Genomic DNA, 17896 nt, shown 5'->3' on the forward strand with positions numbered 1-17896 from the left:
CTGGGATTTGACTTGTGTAGTCGTAATATCAACTGGGATTATAAGTGATGAAAACTGAAAAAAGACATTATTGAAAATACATTTAAAGTTAGTCAGCACCCATATATAGAGATAAAAGAAAATAAAATTAAAAAGATAAAAATTAAATACACAAAGCAAGTTATCTACACATAACACAGTTCAATAGATTTCAAATACTTAGAAAATCAAAATCCCATCTATTCTCAAACATCTTCAGTTTACAATTAATCCAAAAAAGTCCAGAAAAATTTTCCTTCCTTTTGGAATCCATACATGGACTTTTCAGTTCTCGCCCTGTGAGCTGTGAAGCCTTTTTCTTTCACTCACACAACCAAGATCTTTGACAGTCTCAGTTTTGAATGACCAATGTAGATTTTTAATCAAGCTCTCCAGGTCTGGAAGTTTTTTAGAAAATGAAACCCTTACAATGAGGTAACTTGTTTCCTTAACTGCTCTATATAAATGCATTTTCTGTGACAAACTATTTTTACGTCTGACTTCAGCGAGACTCTTTTGAACTGGATCCAGAAGCTAGATCATTCTGCAAAGCTGATGGATTAAAGTTTTTTCTCTATCACAAATCCCATAACACAAACAAACTTCTATTAACACCCCAGGAGTCTTTCAATTATCTGCTCTCTGCCAGAAACTGGTTTAAAATCATAGCTCTAGAAAGACTATCTTGTTAGTATTAAATAGCTTCATTGGAATACACCAAATCCACATGCCACTATTTTTAAATCCATTCAAATCACACTTCTGTCACCATACCACCTAAGACATTACAATGCGAGCCATGAACACACAATGTTGAGACAATATACGAATGTAGACAGAGGATTTGCTAGCTAACATGAATCTCAGTCTCAATAAGTGGGTCACTTTCAGATTAGCACACAGGAGTACCACAGGAAGTAATGCTGGAGTTGTAGCCAATTACAATCTGCGCTAATGGCCAAATTTTCTGATGTAGGAATGTAGGAAAACATGTTGTGAAGGAGACTGAATATGCAAAGGGATATAGATAGGTTAAGTGAATTAGCAAAACATTGGCAGATTGAATGTTATGTGTGAATATGTGAAGTTGTCCATTTTGGTAGGAAAAATACCAGTACAAATTGACCATTTAATAGAGAGACTGTCTACAAAATGCTACTGTACAGAGGAATCTGCTATCTTCATAAATGAATAAAACTTAGATTACAGGCACAAATAATTAGGAATTCAAATTGAATGTTCGCATTTATTGCAATAGGAATGAAATATGAATGTGGGGAAGTCTTACTACTACAGTGCAAGGCATTTGTGAGATCATTGTCTCAACTTGCTTACTTGAGAACCAATATACTTGAACTGTAAACGGTTCAGAAAAGGTTCACTGAACAATTCCAGGGCTGATAAAATTATTTTATGAAGAAAACTTGAGGATGTTGAACAGATTCTCAGTACAATTTAGAAGAACTTGTTGAAACAGATTAAATCTGGAGGGGGTTTGACAGGGTAGATGGTAAGCAGATGTTTCTCACCATATAAAATTTAGGACTAGAGATTATCAATTTAAAAGTAAGGGACCTCCATTTTAAGATTTAGATAAGCACAGTGAATGAATGAATTGAATTTATTGTCACATGTACTGACGCACAGTGAAAAGCTTTGTTTTGCTAGCAATACAGGCAAATCATATAGTTAAATAGCATAGATAAGTAAATAATAGGTAAACAGCAGCAAAAACAAAAATACAGGTACAGGTGAATGCTAAGTGTTTGAGAGTCTATTCAGTATTCCAACAACAATAGGGTAGAAAGTGTTGTGAAACCGGCTGGTGCATGTGCTCAGGCTTCTGAACCATCTCCCTGGTGGTTGTAGTAAAGCATTGCCAGGGTGGGATGGATCTTTAAGAACGTAGGCGGCCTTTCCTTGACTGCGGGCCTGGTAGATGGATTCTATAGATGGGAGGTTGGCCTTTGAGAGTGTCTGGGCTGAGTTCATCACTCTCTGTAACCATCTCCAATCTTGAATGGTACACTTGCCATACCAGGTAGAGATACATCCAGACAGAGTGCATCCACATGAACAGTCCAAGAAAGCATGTTGTTGATGACCACTTTCAGGAGTTTGACACTTTACACTCATTCCACCTCTATACTGTTAATGCATAGGGGGGCATGAGTAACATCCCGCCGAAAGTCAATAATGAGTTCCTTGGTTTTGCCGGTATCGAGAGCTAGGTTGTTCTCAGTGCATCATTTTTCCAGGTCTTCCACCTCCCGTCTTTGTCTGTTTTGTTGCCATGTGAGATTCGACCAACTATGTTGGTGTCATCAGCGAACTTCTAAATGGCATTAGTCTGATATTTGACAACACAGTCACGGGAATACAGTGAGTACAGTAGGGAGCGGAATATGTGCTCCTGGCAGGGCTCCAGTGTTGAGTGATAGTGAGGATGAAATATTATCCCTAATTTTCATTGATTGTGGCCTGTGGGTCAGGAAACTGAGGGTCCAGTTGCAGAGACTGGGGCTTAGTCCGAGATACTAAGTTTAGTAATAAGTCTCACGGGGATAACAGTGTTGAAGGCTGAACTGTAGTCAATTAGTAGGATTTCTTTTTCCCGCTTTGTGACTTTTAGCCTCTTCTGCAGAGAGCAGTGCAAGCTGGGTAATTGAATACATCCAAAGCTGAGTTAGATAGATTTTTCATCAACAAGAAATTAAGCATTATGAGGTACCAGATCAGCCATAAGCTTATTGGATGGTGGAGCAGGCTCAAGACCTCAAAGGACTTTGATTGCTGTCTTTTGTTAAAGTTCTTCAGAAATTACCATAATTTTAGCTTGCGTCACCTGAGCCTATCCATATTTCTCCTGTACTTAAAAAAAAAAGTGAAACCTCTCATGATTGAAGTGGTGAACTGTAGCTAACTAATTAGTCTATCGCTCCTGCAACTTTCATGGATGGGAATGCTATTTAATGAGCTATATTTAAAAGGTAAAAACACACTCCCTCATATTTCTTTTACATGGGTATCTGTCCACTTTTTCAGGACAGTTTCACACATCATTCTCAAGTGTTAGCTTCAGTTGTTCCCTGCCCAAATATAGTGTGTGCAACCAAAAGAAATGGTAAATGGGCTGATGACTCACTGTCACATATGCGACATTTCTCCACAACAACAAAATCTACCCCCATGAACACTTCAAATTGCACGAGAAACAAGTAATATTCCAATATCTGTTAGGAAGGAAAATGGAATGTTGGCATTTATTGCAAGGGGAATGAAAAGTGAAAGTAGGAAAACCTTGCTACAACTGTACAAGGCATTCATTCAGGAACAGAATTTCTTTTATGTAGTAACAAAGCAGTAACAAGAAAGAAATCCAGGAAATAAGTAGAAGTTGTCACCTACAATACATACCAACCTTTTCAGAATGTGAAACAATGCAAACAGAAGCAGACCTGCCAAGGTAAAACAGCATAAAGGGGGGCTGGGACATGTCCTGCTGCCATGACAGGAATGGGATTAAGAATCTGGCACCTTTGCCCAGTTAAACAAGACAACAAGCAGTGTATCACTGGTTGAGAGTATCCATATCCCAGTCCGAGATAGGATACAGTGAAAGCTCATCGTAAATATTGAGAACAGACTAGCTGCTGGGAAGCAGGTAGAGATGGAGTCCATTGAAGGACCCAGACTGTAACTGTGGGGATAAATCATAAAATCTGAAAAATATTTCAAATAAATATTTTCTCTATGATTCTAAACGAGAGGCCAGAACTTGTTATACTGTTGGAATGTAATCTGAAAACCAAACCACAGAGGCTGCATGCTCCTTTCTCAACATTAATCTTAAAGACATCCTTAAATGGTAAGTTTAAATAGAACTCTCATGAGTGTGCCTGAAGGATTTAGAATTTGACAGAGTCTGGGAACAGGATTTGAGTGAATAGTTTCTGAAGACTAATGGGAAGCTTTTAATTCCACATTTTCTTGCTGGAACCTGAGAGTTATCTGCCTGTGGTCCACAACTATTTATAAAGGTGCTGTCTCCTGTAAAGTAGTTTAGAAGCTACAGCAGAGCAATAAGGTCAATGGCAGCCCAGGTGTCCCTTCAGCTGGCCGTAGGAGCAGTTAGGAAACAGTAGTAGGGTAATATGAAGCCATTGGTGCATATATTGGAAAAACAAATGTGGAAATGATGGATGAAGAGATGCAGGAAGAGGAGGCAGCTACTTGATTGATTTTTTTTTGGGAGAGTATTGAATTCCAGCCCCAGAGCCAAGTGTAAATGACAAACAGCTTTCTACAATGAACATGGAAGCAGGAAAAAAGTTATTCAATGAATAAACAGTAAAGATCTTTATTGGCAATACATTTAGCATGACCCTAAAACCAGATGACCCATAATCCAGATAGGTCAGGAGGCAGTAGCATGTTTTTAAATCAGACAGTGTTGCCCTGATCTGCTACCAGTACAACTTGAGAACGTTTCTTGTGCAGAACCTGTTGACATTAAGTTACATGCAATTCATATCTGTGTACATTTTTCAGATATACTCAGATTCAGTCACCTGTAGTACCAGCAAGGAAGAACAGTTTCAGCACTGTTCTGGACAAAATGTGGCAAAGGATTAGTACCTGTTCTTCCAGTGTTGCATACATTTTTGAGATGAATTTTGGGAGCAGGGCAGAGAAAAGTGTTTTCTTTTAAAGTATTTAATAACTAGTCAGTCATTCTCAGTTATTCCTGGCCTTGGCCTTACTTCTTAGCCCTCAGTCCTCCTTCCAATCTATGCATTAAATTCAACTGAAGTTTTCATTAACTAGGTGCAAGCAGTATACTACTTACTGGCTACTCCAGCAGAAGTACGGCATAGGCTGGGATTTTCCAGTTTCGGTATTGCGCTTGCTTTGTGAAAAGGTGGTCACAAACCTTGACTGATCTTTTTTTATTCATTCACAGGACGAGGGCATTGCTAGATAGGAATAGACAATGCATGTTGATCTAAGTTAAGAGACAACCACATTCCTGTGGGTCTGGAATCACATGTAGGCCAATCCAGGTAAGGATGACTGTTTCCTTCCCTAAACTGGTTTCACGGTTATAGTTAAACTCTTAATTCCAGGGGGCTTTAATTTTGTTTTATTGAATTCTGCCATGGCAGAATTTGAACATGGGTCCCCAGAACATTACCTGGGTCTCTAGATTATCATTATCTAGGTTCATGAGGTCAATTCCTAGAATGGCAAGACTACCTTAAGGTGAAAGACTGGAGCGACTGGACTTGTATATCCTTGAGTTCAGAAGACCGAGAGGGGATCTGATTGAGACATATAAGATTATTAAAGGATTGGATAGTCTGGAGGCAGGAAACATGTTTCTGCTGATGGGTGAGTGCCGAACCAGAGGACACAGCTTAAAAATACGGGGTAGACCATTTAGAACAGAGATGAGGAGAAACTTCTTCACCCAGAGAGTGGTGGCTGTGTGGAATGCTCTGCCCAGAGGGCAGTGGAGGCCTAGTCTCTGGTTTCATTTAAGAAAGAGTTGGATAGAACTCTCAAGGATAGTGGAATCAAGGGTTATGGAGATAAGGCAGGAACAGGATACTGATTAAGGATGATCAGCCATTACCATACTGAATGGTGGTGCAGGCTCGAAGGGCAGAATAGCCTATGCCTGCAACTATTGTCTATTAACTCTTCTGAAGCTGATATCCTGCCCAGCAAGTGTTAGCCAATCAGGGGCTAGCAGCTCCCGCACTCCACACAGTGTCACCAAAGTGTGCGTCTTGGGGTGACACTCAACATCACAAGGACCGACGTCTCGCGCGAGTGTTTCCCTTTTGGGATTAGAGGGGGTTTCTGAGGATGGGGGCCATGAGAGGGGGTATAGGGGCAGGCAGGGTAGCTCTTCATGGACTTGTTCTGTATCCAATGGCACAACTGTGCACAAATTAGCATTCCATTCCTGCTAACTGAAGGTCTCTCTGTATGAGTTTACCAGCCAGGTGGTCTAACTCTTATTCTGCCCACTTGGAGTTGAGATTACTGTAGCCAAGGTGGGAGCAGATCCAACAATAAGTTGACTTTGGGCCTTTTCCCCCCAGAACATAATTCATACAGAGGTGGGATAGAAGAATGATTCTGGAATTAGGATTCTGCCTAATTAAGTTGTCTTCCCACCTCCATGACTGGATGATTCTACAGATAAAAATCAATGAGTGAATGAACAAGGACTTTTGGATGCCCAATCTACCAGCCTTCCCACCCTCTGAACATAATCTATGCACAACATTGGGAGAAGTCTGATGTAACCCACAAATACCTGTGGGAACAGGAAAAGTGTTATTTTAAACAGGGAGCGAAAATCAGAGGCAAGTTCATTCTCAAGCCCCTATGGTAGAAATGGCTAAAACTGGCTTCATTAGCTCTCTGAAGTAAATTGGCTTCTTTATATCTGAAACTTAAGAAAATGTCAGATCTGGAGCAAACAAAAGAGGGTGGGTATGGGTAGGGAGCGAACAGGAGGGAGGTAGTCACAAGAGGGGTGAGAACAATACATTGATGAACATTCCCAAAATTATTTCACAAGCTATCTGTATTGTGGGCAGCCAGGTTACTGCATTCTGATATTCCAATAAAAGGCAAAAAAAAAATTGTGTCAACATTTAAAACCTGCCACATCCCCACACAGTTTCACACAACTGCATTATAGCAGATTTGGTACCAATAGCAATAATGTATAATCCCCAACATAATGAAATAAAAGTTCCTGCAAGTGAATTTGTTTGCATTGACATTTCAATAAAAGTAGAATACAACGCAATGAAGCTGGAAAAAAATGAGGATAAATCAAAAAAAATGCCAGGAGGAAACAGATGTTAATTTTCAATAGCTTCAGGATTATCTGAGCTTGTAACCCTAGACAAAAATATATCTACACTGCAGCTATCTCCTGGTGCTGTGCAATAGAAATATCAACAGGTTGACAAGCTATTATGTAGATTCAGATTCTTTGCTGTTTTTGGTCATATTAGCAAGGAGATCCAGCTCACTTCATGGTTCAATTTCTTCAGTCACAACATTTATTATCACATCCTCATTGCTTCGGCGAACTACTATTGACAGGTTTGGATCCTTTTTAATGGCTTCACTGACGTCACTGGATGAAGTCACCAATTGTTTATTAATACTAATAATCACATCATTGTCCTTCAGGCCACCCCTGGGAAGGAAAATAAGAGAATGGCTCATTATTCTGGATTCACTGGACATACACAGACAGACTCAGTGTCATTTTACTGCTCTCCAAATATGTTTTTGTATCTGCTTACACCACACAAAACTTCTTCCTGTTCCTCATTCCACTGGCAAAGACAAATATGCACGAGGATGGCAACCATCATCAGCCATCAACAATAGTTGATGGTTATATTTTTCAAAAGTGGAGTTTGTATGTTCGCACCTGATCTGCATGGATTTTCACCGGGTGCTCCAGTTTCCTCCCACAGTCCAGGTTACACGGATTGGCCAATTTAAATTGCCAGAAGTGTTCAGGGATGTGCAAGCTAGGTGGATTAATCAGGCTAACTGAGGGGTTACAGGGACTTGAAGGGGGGTGGGGGTGTTGGAATGCTCTGCAGAGAGTCAGTTCAGCCTCTATGAACTGATTGGCCTCTTTCCACACTGTTGACATTCTCTGCTTCTCTGACCCATCTTAGCTCATCTGTCCTCAAGGTTTCTACAGCTTTCAGCATGGTTTTCAACTGTAACTTAAACAATTCAAAACACTTTAAAAACTTCTCAATAATAGGGAAATGCCAGAAAAACTCAGCAGCACCATAAACATTTCTGTTCTGAAAAGTCATGTAGTCTTCCACGAGATTAAAGCTTATATATTAACACCAGTTGCTGTGGTGTCCCGAGAATTGTGGTGATCTTATAATGAATTCTAAGTTAAAAGACACCCTCTCTGTCTATTACTTTCTTACTGTCACAGTTTTCTATCAACATTGTGAACTATTCTTCTGCTCTAACAACTAAAGGTCTGGAGAATCAACAGTTCTGGTAGCATCTGTAGTGACAGTGAAACAGTGAACATTTCAAGTCCAACATGACTTTTCGTCAAAATAAATATTTATGACCACTTGTTTTGGATCTCGCCACATCAGCAGGAACACAACAATTTCCTTCCAGTTGCATTAAAAACTCTCAAAAGCTGCTACTCTTTTTGGAACTATCTTTCACTCAAATTCCTGGGTAGTCTCTTCCTGTTAACATGCACTAAGTCAGCTGGTAAACATTGAAAATGAAAAAACCTTGTACAAAACAGAATAAGATTGTGACATTCTGCAATTACTCATGTCTCAAGTAGACATTACTATCAATATTATTGGATGACACAGGGGGACAAACTTTGGAGATGGCGAAACTAGGGTCTTAAGATGGTACCTTCCCTTCCTTTTCCACTTCTAGTTAGCTCCTTGGCATGCATTCACATAGGGAGCATATCGACTTGGCTGGTGAATGCACTGGCTCTGTTCATGTTTACTCAAATAAACTGTATCTCATCGATTGTCCAAGAAAAACTGGAAAGGGACAATTAGATGACTTGAGTACTAGTGGTATTTCGACAAGATAGCTCCAAATATAAAAAGGTCCTAAGAATGTTCCATTCGAAATTACAGGAGTTGGGAACTAACTAGGTAGTTGCTAATAAACATTTTGCTCTACTTCCCTTATTTATTTTTTTGTTGGCTGTACTTATTTTCAAGTAGCTGTTTAATCTTAAATTTTAAATTATACTAAGAAATATTTCATAAAGATCTTCTTGAACACAAATGCATAAAATACTGAAAATAACTGTGGGAAATGTCTAATCTGGAGAAAGATTGCTTGCTTAACAGAAGCCTAGATATAGAAAATAGGAACGGAAGTAGGCCATTCAGTCCTCTGAGCCTGCTCTGCCTTTCAATAAGATTATGGCCAATGATCCATTTCAGTACACTGTTCTTACTTTTACCTGAACCCTTTGATCATTTTAACCCTAAGAATTGTATCTAACTCCTACCTTGAAACTTTCAATGTTTTGCCATCAACTGCTTTATGTGGCAGAGAATTCCACAGACTCAACACTCTCTGGGTGAAGACTTTTCTCATCTCAGTCCTAACTGGCCTACCCCATATCCTCAGATTGCGACCCTCCAAATGCACTAATGTTTGGCTAATTTGAAAAAGGTATTCATTATATCATTTAGAAGAAAATTTCCAACCTCAGCTTGCAAAACTGGAATCAAACAATTTCACAGCCCCATAATCACTGTGTATTTTGGCAGCAGGCAAATTCTGGGTGCAGAGTGTGGACTGTGATAATTTGGATTCTGAGTGACCTCAGTTCATAAAAGGGTTCTAAATAGTGTAGCCCCAAAGAACAGTTCAGATGGGAAGGTGAAGGCCTAACGGTATTATTGCTGGATTGACAATTCAGAGAGTCAGATAATGCTCTGGGGACCCAGGTTCGAATCTTGCCATAGCGGATGGTGGAATTTGAAATCAATTAAAAATAATCTGGAATTATAGGTCTAATGGTGACTCATGGAATCCATTGTAGATTGTCAGATAAACCCATTTGGTTCACGTGTCCTTTCGGGAAGGAAACTGCTGCCTGTACCTGATCTGGCCTATACATGACTCCAGACCCAAAGCAATGTGGCTGAATCTTAACTGCCCTCTAGGCAATTAAGGATAGGCAATAAATGTTAGCCTGGCCAGTAATGCCCTTATCCCATGCATGAATTTTAAAAAAAAAAGCATAGTCCTGACCTGCTATTTAGCCAGACAGTGGTGAAACTATGGATGAATTAATTGCTCCAGAAGGCTCTGGAGGCCAAGTCATTAAGTATTTTCAAGATGGAAATAAACAGGTTCCCGAGTATCAGCAGGATCAAGGGTTATGTGGAGAAAGCAGGAGAATGGGGGTGAGAAACTTATAAGCCATGATTGAATGGTGGACCAGACTCAATGGGCTGAATGGCCTAATTTCTGCTCCTGTGTCTTATTTTTAATTATAATGTATAATGGCATACATAAGATTGGGTCACCAGAATAGACATTATACCAATATCAAACACCTACATACTCCCTCACACACAAAATGAAATATATTTCAGTAGAAGCCTAAGTTTCAACAATTCATAGAAGACAACAAGATAATTTGTTGGCATTTCAACACTAAAACCTTTGTTCATATTTACCTAGTTTTAAACAGTTCCATTAAATTTAGCACCATCTACTTCATTTTGAAGTAACTTGACTTATCACAGGTGAATTCCTTTACAAACCATTGATTGGGATGATGGAATCCATCCGACAGCATATTCATCAGATATACAACTGGACAGGAGACTGAGTAAAAAAAAATCCAGAAGCTCTGGTTTTTGTCAGAAGCAGCAGCAGCAATCAGGGAAGAATACAGTAGAGTAATATTTACTGTTACCACAGGTTAATTATTACTGCTTAAAGCCTTTGGAAATCCCTGAAATTTCACTTTAAGGGGGATTCAGTCTTTCAAGAACAGTTGCAGGATTTTAGATCTGGGAATGTACATTGTATCATCCTTCTCCTGGCCTCTTATGTAGAATATCATACCTCAATCTGAAAGCCTCTCTGTTCTAAAGCCTCCAAATAACATTGGCATAAAAATTAGATTTTTAAATAATAATTTCAAACTTGGATTTGCTTTAATTTTTAAAATTAAGGAACGTTGGGCATTTCAATGTAATGCCCATCATTATGGAGTAAAAGTCAATGCAATTCAATGGTTTTCATACCAAATAGTTTTCTCGAAGGATTCGGATGAGAGCTTAGACGTACAAGGCATATTTAAAAACAAACGGAAGTTATTTCCTTCACTTACCTGGAAGCTGGTGTTCGTGGAAGGACCTCAATGATGTAGGCTCCAGCATTAACATCAGGAAAATCCTTCTGACGCTCTTTCAGTTCCTTTGCAAGGCTGAAAAACAACTAAGACTCTGAAAAACTAGACAAATTCAAATCGAAAGCTGTACCAAATCTCTCTAACTTAGCAATTTTACTTTTTGGTCAAAGCAAGACTATCTTCCCATGATGGGATACTGAATCCCGATGCCGAGATGGATCACTACTATGTTTGAAGTTATTGTGGTAACAATCTGAGTCAATTTGTTTCATAAATTTAAGTAAAAAAAAACCATTGAATATCATGCAAATGATTCTGCACTTGCTATCAACCTAACATTAATTTTGATTGGTCTGCCACATTTATTTCTCTAATTTTGTCGCTTGATTCAACTAAATTGAAGATTTTTCTCATTCCCATACTGATGCTTCCAAATCCATCCTTGCCCCATTGCTCTTCAGCTACACTTTTCCCTGTGGTACTGTCATCTTTAGGCATAGATTAGATTAGATTAGATCAGATTACTTACAGTGTGGAAACAGGCCCTTCGGCCCAACAAGTCCACACCGACCCGCCGATGCGCAACCCACCCATACCCCTACATTTACCTCTTACCTAACACTACGGGCAATTTAGCATGGCCAATTCATCTGACCCGCACATCTTTGGACTGTGGGAGGAAACCGGAGCACCCGGAGGAAACCCACGCAGACACGGGGAGAACGTGCAAACTCCACACAGTCAGTCGCCTGAGTCGGGAAGCATACGGTCAGCTTGCACAAAAAGAAACACCCTAATTCTACCACCCTACTAGTATCTCTGGTGGACATCCCCATTTGAGCTATAAAGTGCTCCTGTGCAAAGCTAGAAGATTTTAACCAGTAGTTGCAACAACTTTCAATGCATCTCATATCTCAAGTTCAGGTTTAAATTTAACAATTAACACAGTGTTCATTACAACAGCACCCATTTTTCTTCATAAAATTAACTCCTGAGCATATGCATTAAGCTTGAGATTCTACATTAATTTGTAAGAAATTTACGACTTGAGATTTCAGATTTCACTGGCTCCTTGTTAGCCGAGAGTTCCTTTGATACAGGTTTTAAAATTGTCTCAACTGCAGCCTCCCTTTGCCCTCTTGCAGCTTCCTTCTTCCCCCACATCCCACTACAGCCTCACTGTGTCCTCAACCTTTGCGCAGCCTCCCACTTTGAGAGTCCCCATTCTCCTTGTAGTCTTTGTTCACCCATCCTCCCTGGGTTGCTTCTCCCCCCATCCCATCCCCAGATGCCCCTTCCCCACTTCAGATACCTTTTCATCCCCTCTCCCACCCCCATAGCCCTTTCTTCCCGTAGTTCCCCATGAATCAAAGTCCAGGATGCAGGGTCAGAACGTAATTAGAAAAGCCAATAAAATACTACTATCTATTGTGAGGGGAAGTGAATACAAAAGGAGGCAAGTTGTGCTCCAGTTGTACAGGGTATTAGTGACACCACATCTGGAGTACTGTGTACAGTACTGATCACCTTACTTAAGGGAGGGAACGCATTGGAAGCAGTTCAGATGTTTGCCAAACTAATTCCCTTGATTGAGTGGACTGTCTTATCAGGAAAGGTCAGACAGATTGGGCTTCTATCTGCTGGGAATTTAGTCAGTAAGAAGTGACTTAATTGAAACATACAAGGTCTTGATAGGGTAGGTATGGAGAGGACGTTTCTCGTTATTGGAAAATCCAGAACAATTTAAAAACAAGGGTTGATTTTGTTTTCCCAACGGTTGAATCAGATATCTCCACCATCCCTAAATTTCATCCAAAACTCTTGTTTTCCACATCCAATTCTGCAATAAATTCTATTAGTCCACCGTGTTTGTCCTACATTAACTGTCAGTCCCCAGTACAATATAAACTTCTCATCCTTCTGTTTACTTCCATGCACTGTCTTGTCATTTCTATCATGCTGCAAGCCCACCTCTCAAATATCACCATCAGGGATCGGCATGTAAATACGAAAAGTCCTGCATAATATGAAATACCCATTACAATCCATGAAAATATACAACTATATTAAGATAAATCAGTAATTTTCTTTTTTCCACGATCTTAATAAACTGACTAGATCCTAAAAGAATCAGGATTTGCTAAGTACATTTGTATGGTCCTATATAATCTCGTCGTATAGCTATGACTGAAAATCCTTTTCAGAGGACAAACTATCTTAACAAATCAATGTCACCAGTACACTCAAGATCTATTGGTAATTCCCAAAGTGACCAGCTTTATAAATTTTGATCCATTTTATATTGCATTACCAGATTTGTGTTTCTTCTGAGCCTCCAATATAAAACATTGCAGTAATGTAGCTTAGGAGCAAATGAACAGTTAAGCCAATTTCATAGTTTTTAAAGTTATATTCATTCAGCAGCAAGCATTTATCACATCTTAATGCTTAGTGGTTAATTGCAGTCACGTTAGGCATAACATATGATAACTATTTATAGCACAAGGTGAAGCAACTAAAAATCAATGCTCAACCAAAGTAGTAGACTTCGGTGTCAGTCTCTACTGGAGTGCTGAATGGCTATTTGACCCAATAGTGACAAGCTTACAATTTTGCCAACCCAACAGATAATAGTCAATCAATGCTAAGTATTCATATCATATTAACCGTTAAGAGGGTAAGTGGCTTACAGCTGCATATTCCAGAAGGGTGATTGTTTACAATGAAACAGAAACAGGACAAAATAGTTTAGGATTCATATTACAAACCTCCAATACAAATTGTAAGCTTTAAAAACTAGCTTATTTTACAGCTCTAGCTTCATGCAAAAAAATCTTCCAGGCTTACTCACCTAGGGGTAAGTGTAATCATCCTAACTCCTAGATACCTCTTTTTTATTGGAACCTGCCCTGAAAAAACAACATAACAAAACAAATTTACATGGAAAGGAATATTCCTCTGGTAAACATTAGATTTATGAACACATTTTACATGATCGTTGTCTACCTAGATTTTCAATGTATCTATTAGAATATTATTGGGCCATCAAAAAATAAGTTTTATTCCTTTAACCTTATAATTTCACCAGAGACATTTAGCAATGGAAATTCTCAAACACTCTTATAATGTTGTTACATAGAGCAAATGAAAGAATCCTGACACAAAATTATTAGTGCATAATTGGGAAAGGAACTGTGCAACTGTTTCCCAAAAATGTTCCAGCCCAAAGGTGCCAACGTTTGAGGTTAGCAGGGAAAAAAATATATCTTTGTACTGTTTAAGACCTGCATTAATTAAAAGATGAGAGTCAAAACACATCTTGGAGTTACACTACAGGGCTCTCTTAACAGGCTATTGATTGCAAAGAGATTGCTTTGCAGATTTCTTGTTTTAAGTGACAATATTGCAGTTATGAAAAAGAGAGCAATTTGTTCATGTTATTAATGAACATCTGGCAGTAACTTCAAACATAAAGAAAGTCAGCCACCAGGATACACGAACACCAGCTAGCCACAAAAAGACACTACCCTCTCTCCCTCATAGCCCTACACACAGATAAAAAAACCCACCAATTCGACTGGGGCAACACATCTATCCTTGGACAGGCTAAGCAAAGACATGCCAGAGAATTCCTCGAGGCCTGGCACTCCAACCACAACGCCATAAACAAACACATAGATCTCGATACCATCTATCAAACCCTCAGAAAAGGAATAGGAAATGACATCACCACAAACCCCAGGAATCCCATTCAGAGCAAACATAGAAATAGAAAGTAAGAGACAACAGCATCGCTTCACTTGGAAGGTTGCCACTGATGATGTTACCTAGCCAGGTAATTAAACGTCTGGATATCAAAGCTACAGCTCAGCGAGCAAACCTACACCGTAAACCTCAACCTGAGCTACAAACCTTGCAAAAAGTAACTTCAAATCATTGCAGATAGACAGAACCTCCACTTAAGTCTTGTCCATTCTTTCAATTCATCTATATAATGGCTAGAAGTCTGGGCCATTTGGAATCAAACTTAATTGAAGACATTTTTGAAAATTGGCAATGGATAACATAATGCCATTAAAAGTGGGCTCATGTTTTGGTTCTTGACATTAACATAAGCTCTAGCTTGAAATTAACAGTATTCTCTCATATGAATCCAATTTTCAAACAATTGCACCAAAAGAAATATAGTGCCTGTCAGCATTTGCAAGGGATAAATAATATCAGTACATATTAATGTCTTAAAGTAATTATAATTCTAGAAGCCATCTACTTATTCAACCTGAAGAATGGTGAACTATCTTTGCAACACTTAGTGCAGTGAGTCACAACTGGGACAATCTAAAGAAAACGTACAGTGGGATTTATGGGCCCTTCTACAAAATTCTCCATTATCCACTAAAACACAAATGTCAAGATTTTGATTCACCTTTTTCCTGACAGTATTTTAAATACGAGACTGTTTTGATCCAGAGAGTGCATGAAGTTTCTCTTCTTCATTTGTCTTTTTTTCTTTTCAATTGTGGATTTTAATGAGAGCTCCATATTTGTTTGAGAACCTAGTGCACCCCACACCAACCCCACCCCCAGTCCTTGATTTTGGCTGTAAGCCACCTTTGTAAATTGGGATTCTGAAATGGTAATTGATAGCTCCTTTTCACATTGATGTACTATACATAATGCTAATTGCACACTTCCAACTCCCATTTCCAAGTTGCACTATTATTGTCCAAGTTTCCTTCACATTACTGCTGTCTCCGTTTCTGTTCCATTATTATTGCTTCCTTGCCATTTGTTACCTTATGTCCTTACCTCCTTCACATGATTAACACCACTACCTAATTGTCACAGATTCTCGAAGCCTACAAAACAGACTAATGGTTACAACTGTCACTTCACAAACACAGTATTAGAAATTTGAGATGATTCCAGCATAGTTTTCAAGGTCATACTTGGTGATTTTCAATTAAAAATGACTGTACTAACTGCTGGTTCAGAGCTGGATGTGCAATGTAGCATAAATTTGTTCTCCAATGGAAGCGAATACTTTAGCTTTACAATCAGCACAAGGAGAACTGAAGTTAACGTACCAGCCTGCTCCAGAAAGCCTTATGTCAAACCCAAGGTTTCAATCCATGACCAGAACCCATCAACAGTGGCTAAGTTCACTCATCTCAGTAGCTCAATGCCTCAGGGCTCTCTGTGGATGAGACACATGCAACCTTCCAACATCGGTCAGAGAAGGAACAAGAGTACATCTACCGACCAAACCCAAGAGCCTAGACGGCAATAACCTGCCAACTTTGTTCTTTGTATATTGACCATGGACTGCGCATGAATGCCAGGTCAAGAAGCTCTAATAGCTTTATGTGAGCTGCCTTCAGAGGTTTCTGTAATTCAGATGGCAGGGCAAAATACCAGGCAACAAGATACTCGCCTGAGTTGGCCTACCAAAAAATCCAGACCAGTTTGTGACCATTACAACAAAGTTGGGCTGCCTGTTAGTCAGAATGCCTGACACTCACTCACCAAAAGAAAACTTGTACTGGGTATTCAAGCCTGTGGCGAGTGCTCATTACCACAAGGACACACTGAAAGCTTCATTTAGGAGCTTTAATATCTGTATGGAATCCTAGGAGAAAACTCCCCACGATTGCTGCACCTCTACAAACACGTAAAATCACACAGCACAGAAACAGATCCTTTGGTCCAATCAGTCCATGCCAAACATAATCCCAAACTAAACTCGTCCCACCTGCCTAGTCTGGCTCATATCCTTCCAACTCTTTCCTATTCATGCACTTACCCAAGGGTCGTTTAAACATTGTAATTGTATCCACATTCATCACTTCCTCAGGAAGTTCATTCCACATGCGAACCACCTTCTGTGGAAAGAATTTCCTCTCATATCATGTCTTTTTTAAATCTCTCTCCTCTCACCTTAAAAACAGCATCCTCCAAGTCTTGAAATGCCCCATCCTAGAGAAAAGACAACTACCATCAACTTTATCGATACCGTTTTTCTTATACACCTCGATCAGGTCACCACTCAATCTCCTACGCTTCAGTGAAATAAATCTCAGCCTATCTTTATAACTCAAATCTTCCATATCCGGCAACATCCTGATAAATCTCTTGAACCCTCTCCAACTTAATAATACCCTCCTTATAACTGGGAGACCAGAGTTAGACACAGTATTTCAGAAGAAAGATATAGCTTCCTCTGGAAATAAGTGCATATCAGAGGCAGAGAGAAAATGTAAGGAGAGGAAATCCAAGCTAACAATTCTTCAAAAGCTCAACTGCTTGCAGTAGCTTGTCTGATTTGTAGCACATAAATGTAAACAAACAAGGTAGTCTGCCATTCAACAAGATAATGGCTGATCTGATTGTAACCTCAAATCTGCTTTCACTTCTTAGTTAACAAGAATCTTTCTACCTCAGCCTTAAAAAGTATTCAAGTACTATGCCTCCACCACCTTTTCAGAATGTGATTTGCTCCTTTGTCCATCTTTGAAACAAACCTATGAAGAGGTCAGAAGGTGACTGGCCCAGTGTGAGCATCAATGAGCAGGTTATTGTTGAGAAATTTCCAGTTGATAGCTGGGGTCATCGACAGTGCTATCACTTTGCTGAAAATAGAGTGAAGGCTGATAGGACAGTAATTGGCTGAGTTGATTTGCCCCACTCTTTGCACAGGACACAACCGTATAATTTCCCATATTGTCAGGCAGATGCCAATGTTGTAGCTGTATCGGAATAAGGGCTCCGCTACAACGAAACACATTTGTAACCAACTCTTTAACAGAGTAATCCAAAATGATTTCCACATCCCTGGCATCTGACCATCTATCTGCATTTTCTTCTTTGTCAAACTGTAATCACATTTTCCTTTAGAAAGGGTTAAATTTTTCCATCTCAGCTGCTCAAGTATGAGCAGTC

General features: G+C 39.4%; 1 protein-coding gene across 1 annotated transcript in view; it reads right to left on the bottom strand.

Annotated features, from left to right (window-relative positions):
* Nucleotides 1-4374: 4374 nt before the first annotated feature.
* htra1b (HtrA serine peptidase 1b) overlaps nt 4375-17896 on the bottom strand; it is a 50183-nt gene continuing 36661 nt past the window's right edge. The window contains exons 7-9 of the mRNA XM_060842037.1: nt 13809-13866; nt 10937-11032; nt 4375-7246 (exon numbers count right to left, since the gene is read on the bottom strand). Coding sequence (XP_060698020.1) covers nt 7078-7246; nt 10937-11032; nt 13809-13866 — 323 coding nt within the window. The 3' untranslated portion in view covers nt 4375-7077. The remainder of the gene's footprint in view (nt 7247-10936; nt 11033-13808; nt 13867-17896) is intronic.

Source organism: Hemiscyllium ocellatum, chromosome 22, assembly GCF_020745735.1.
Source record: "Hemiscyllium ocellatum isolate sHemOce1 chromosome 22, sHemOce1.pat.X.cur, whole genome shotgun sequence".
NCBI classification, from domain to species: Eukaryota; Metazoa; Chordata; class Chondrichthyes; order Orectolobiformes; family Hemiscylliidae; genus Hemiscyllium; species Hemiscyllium ocellatum.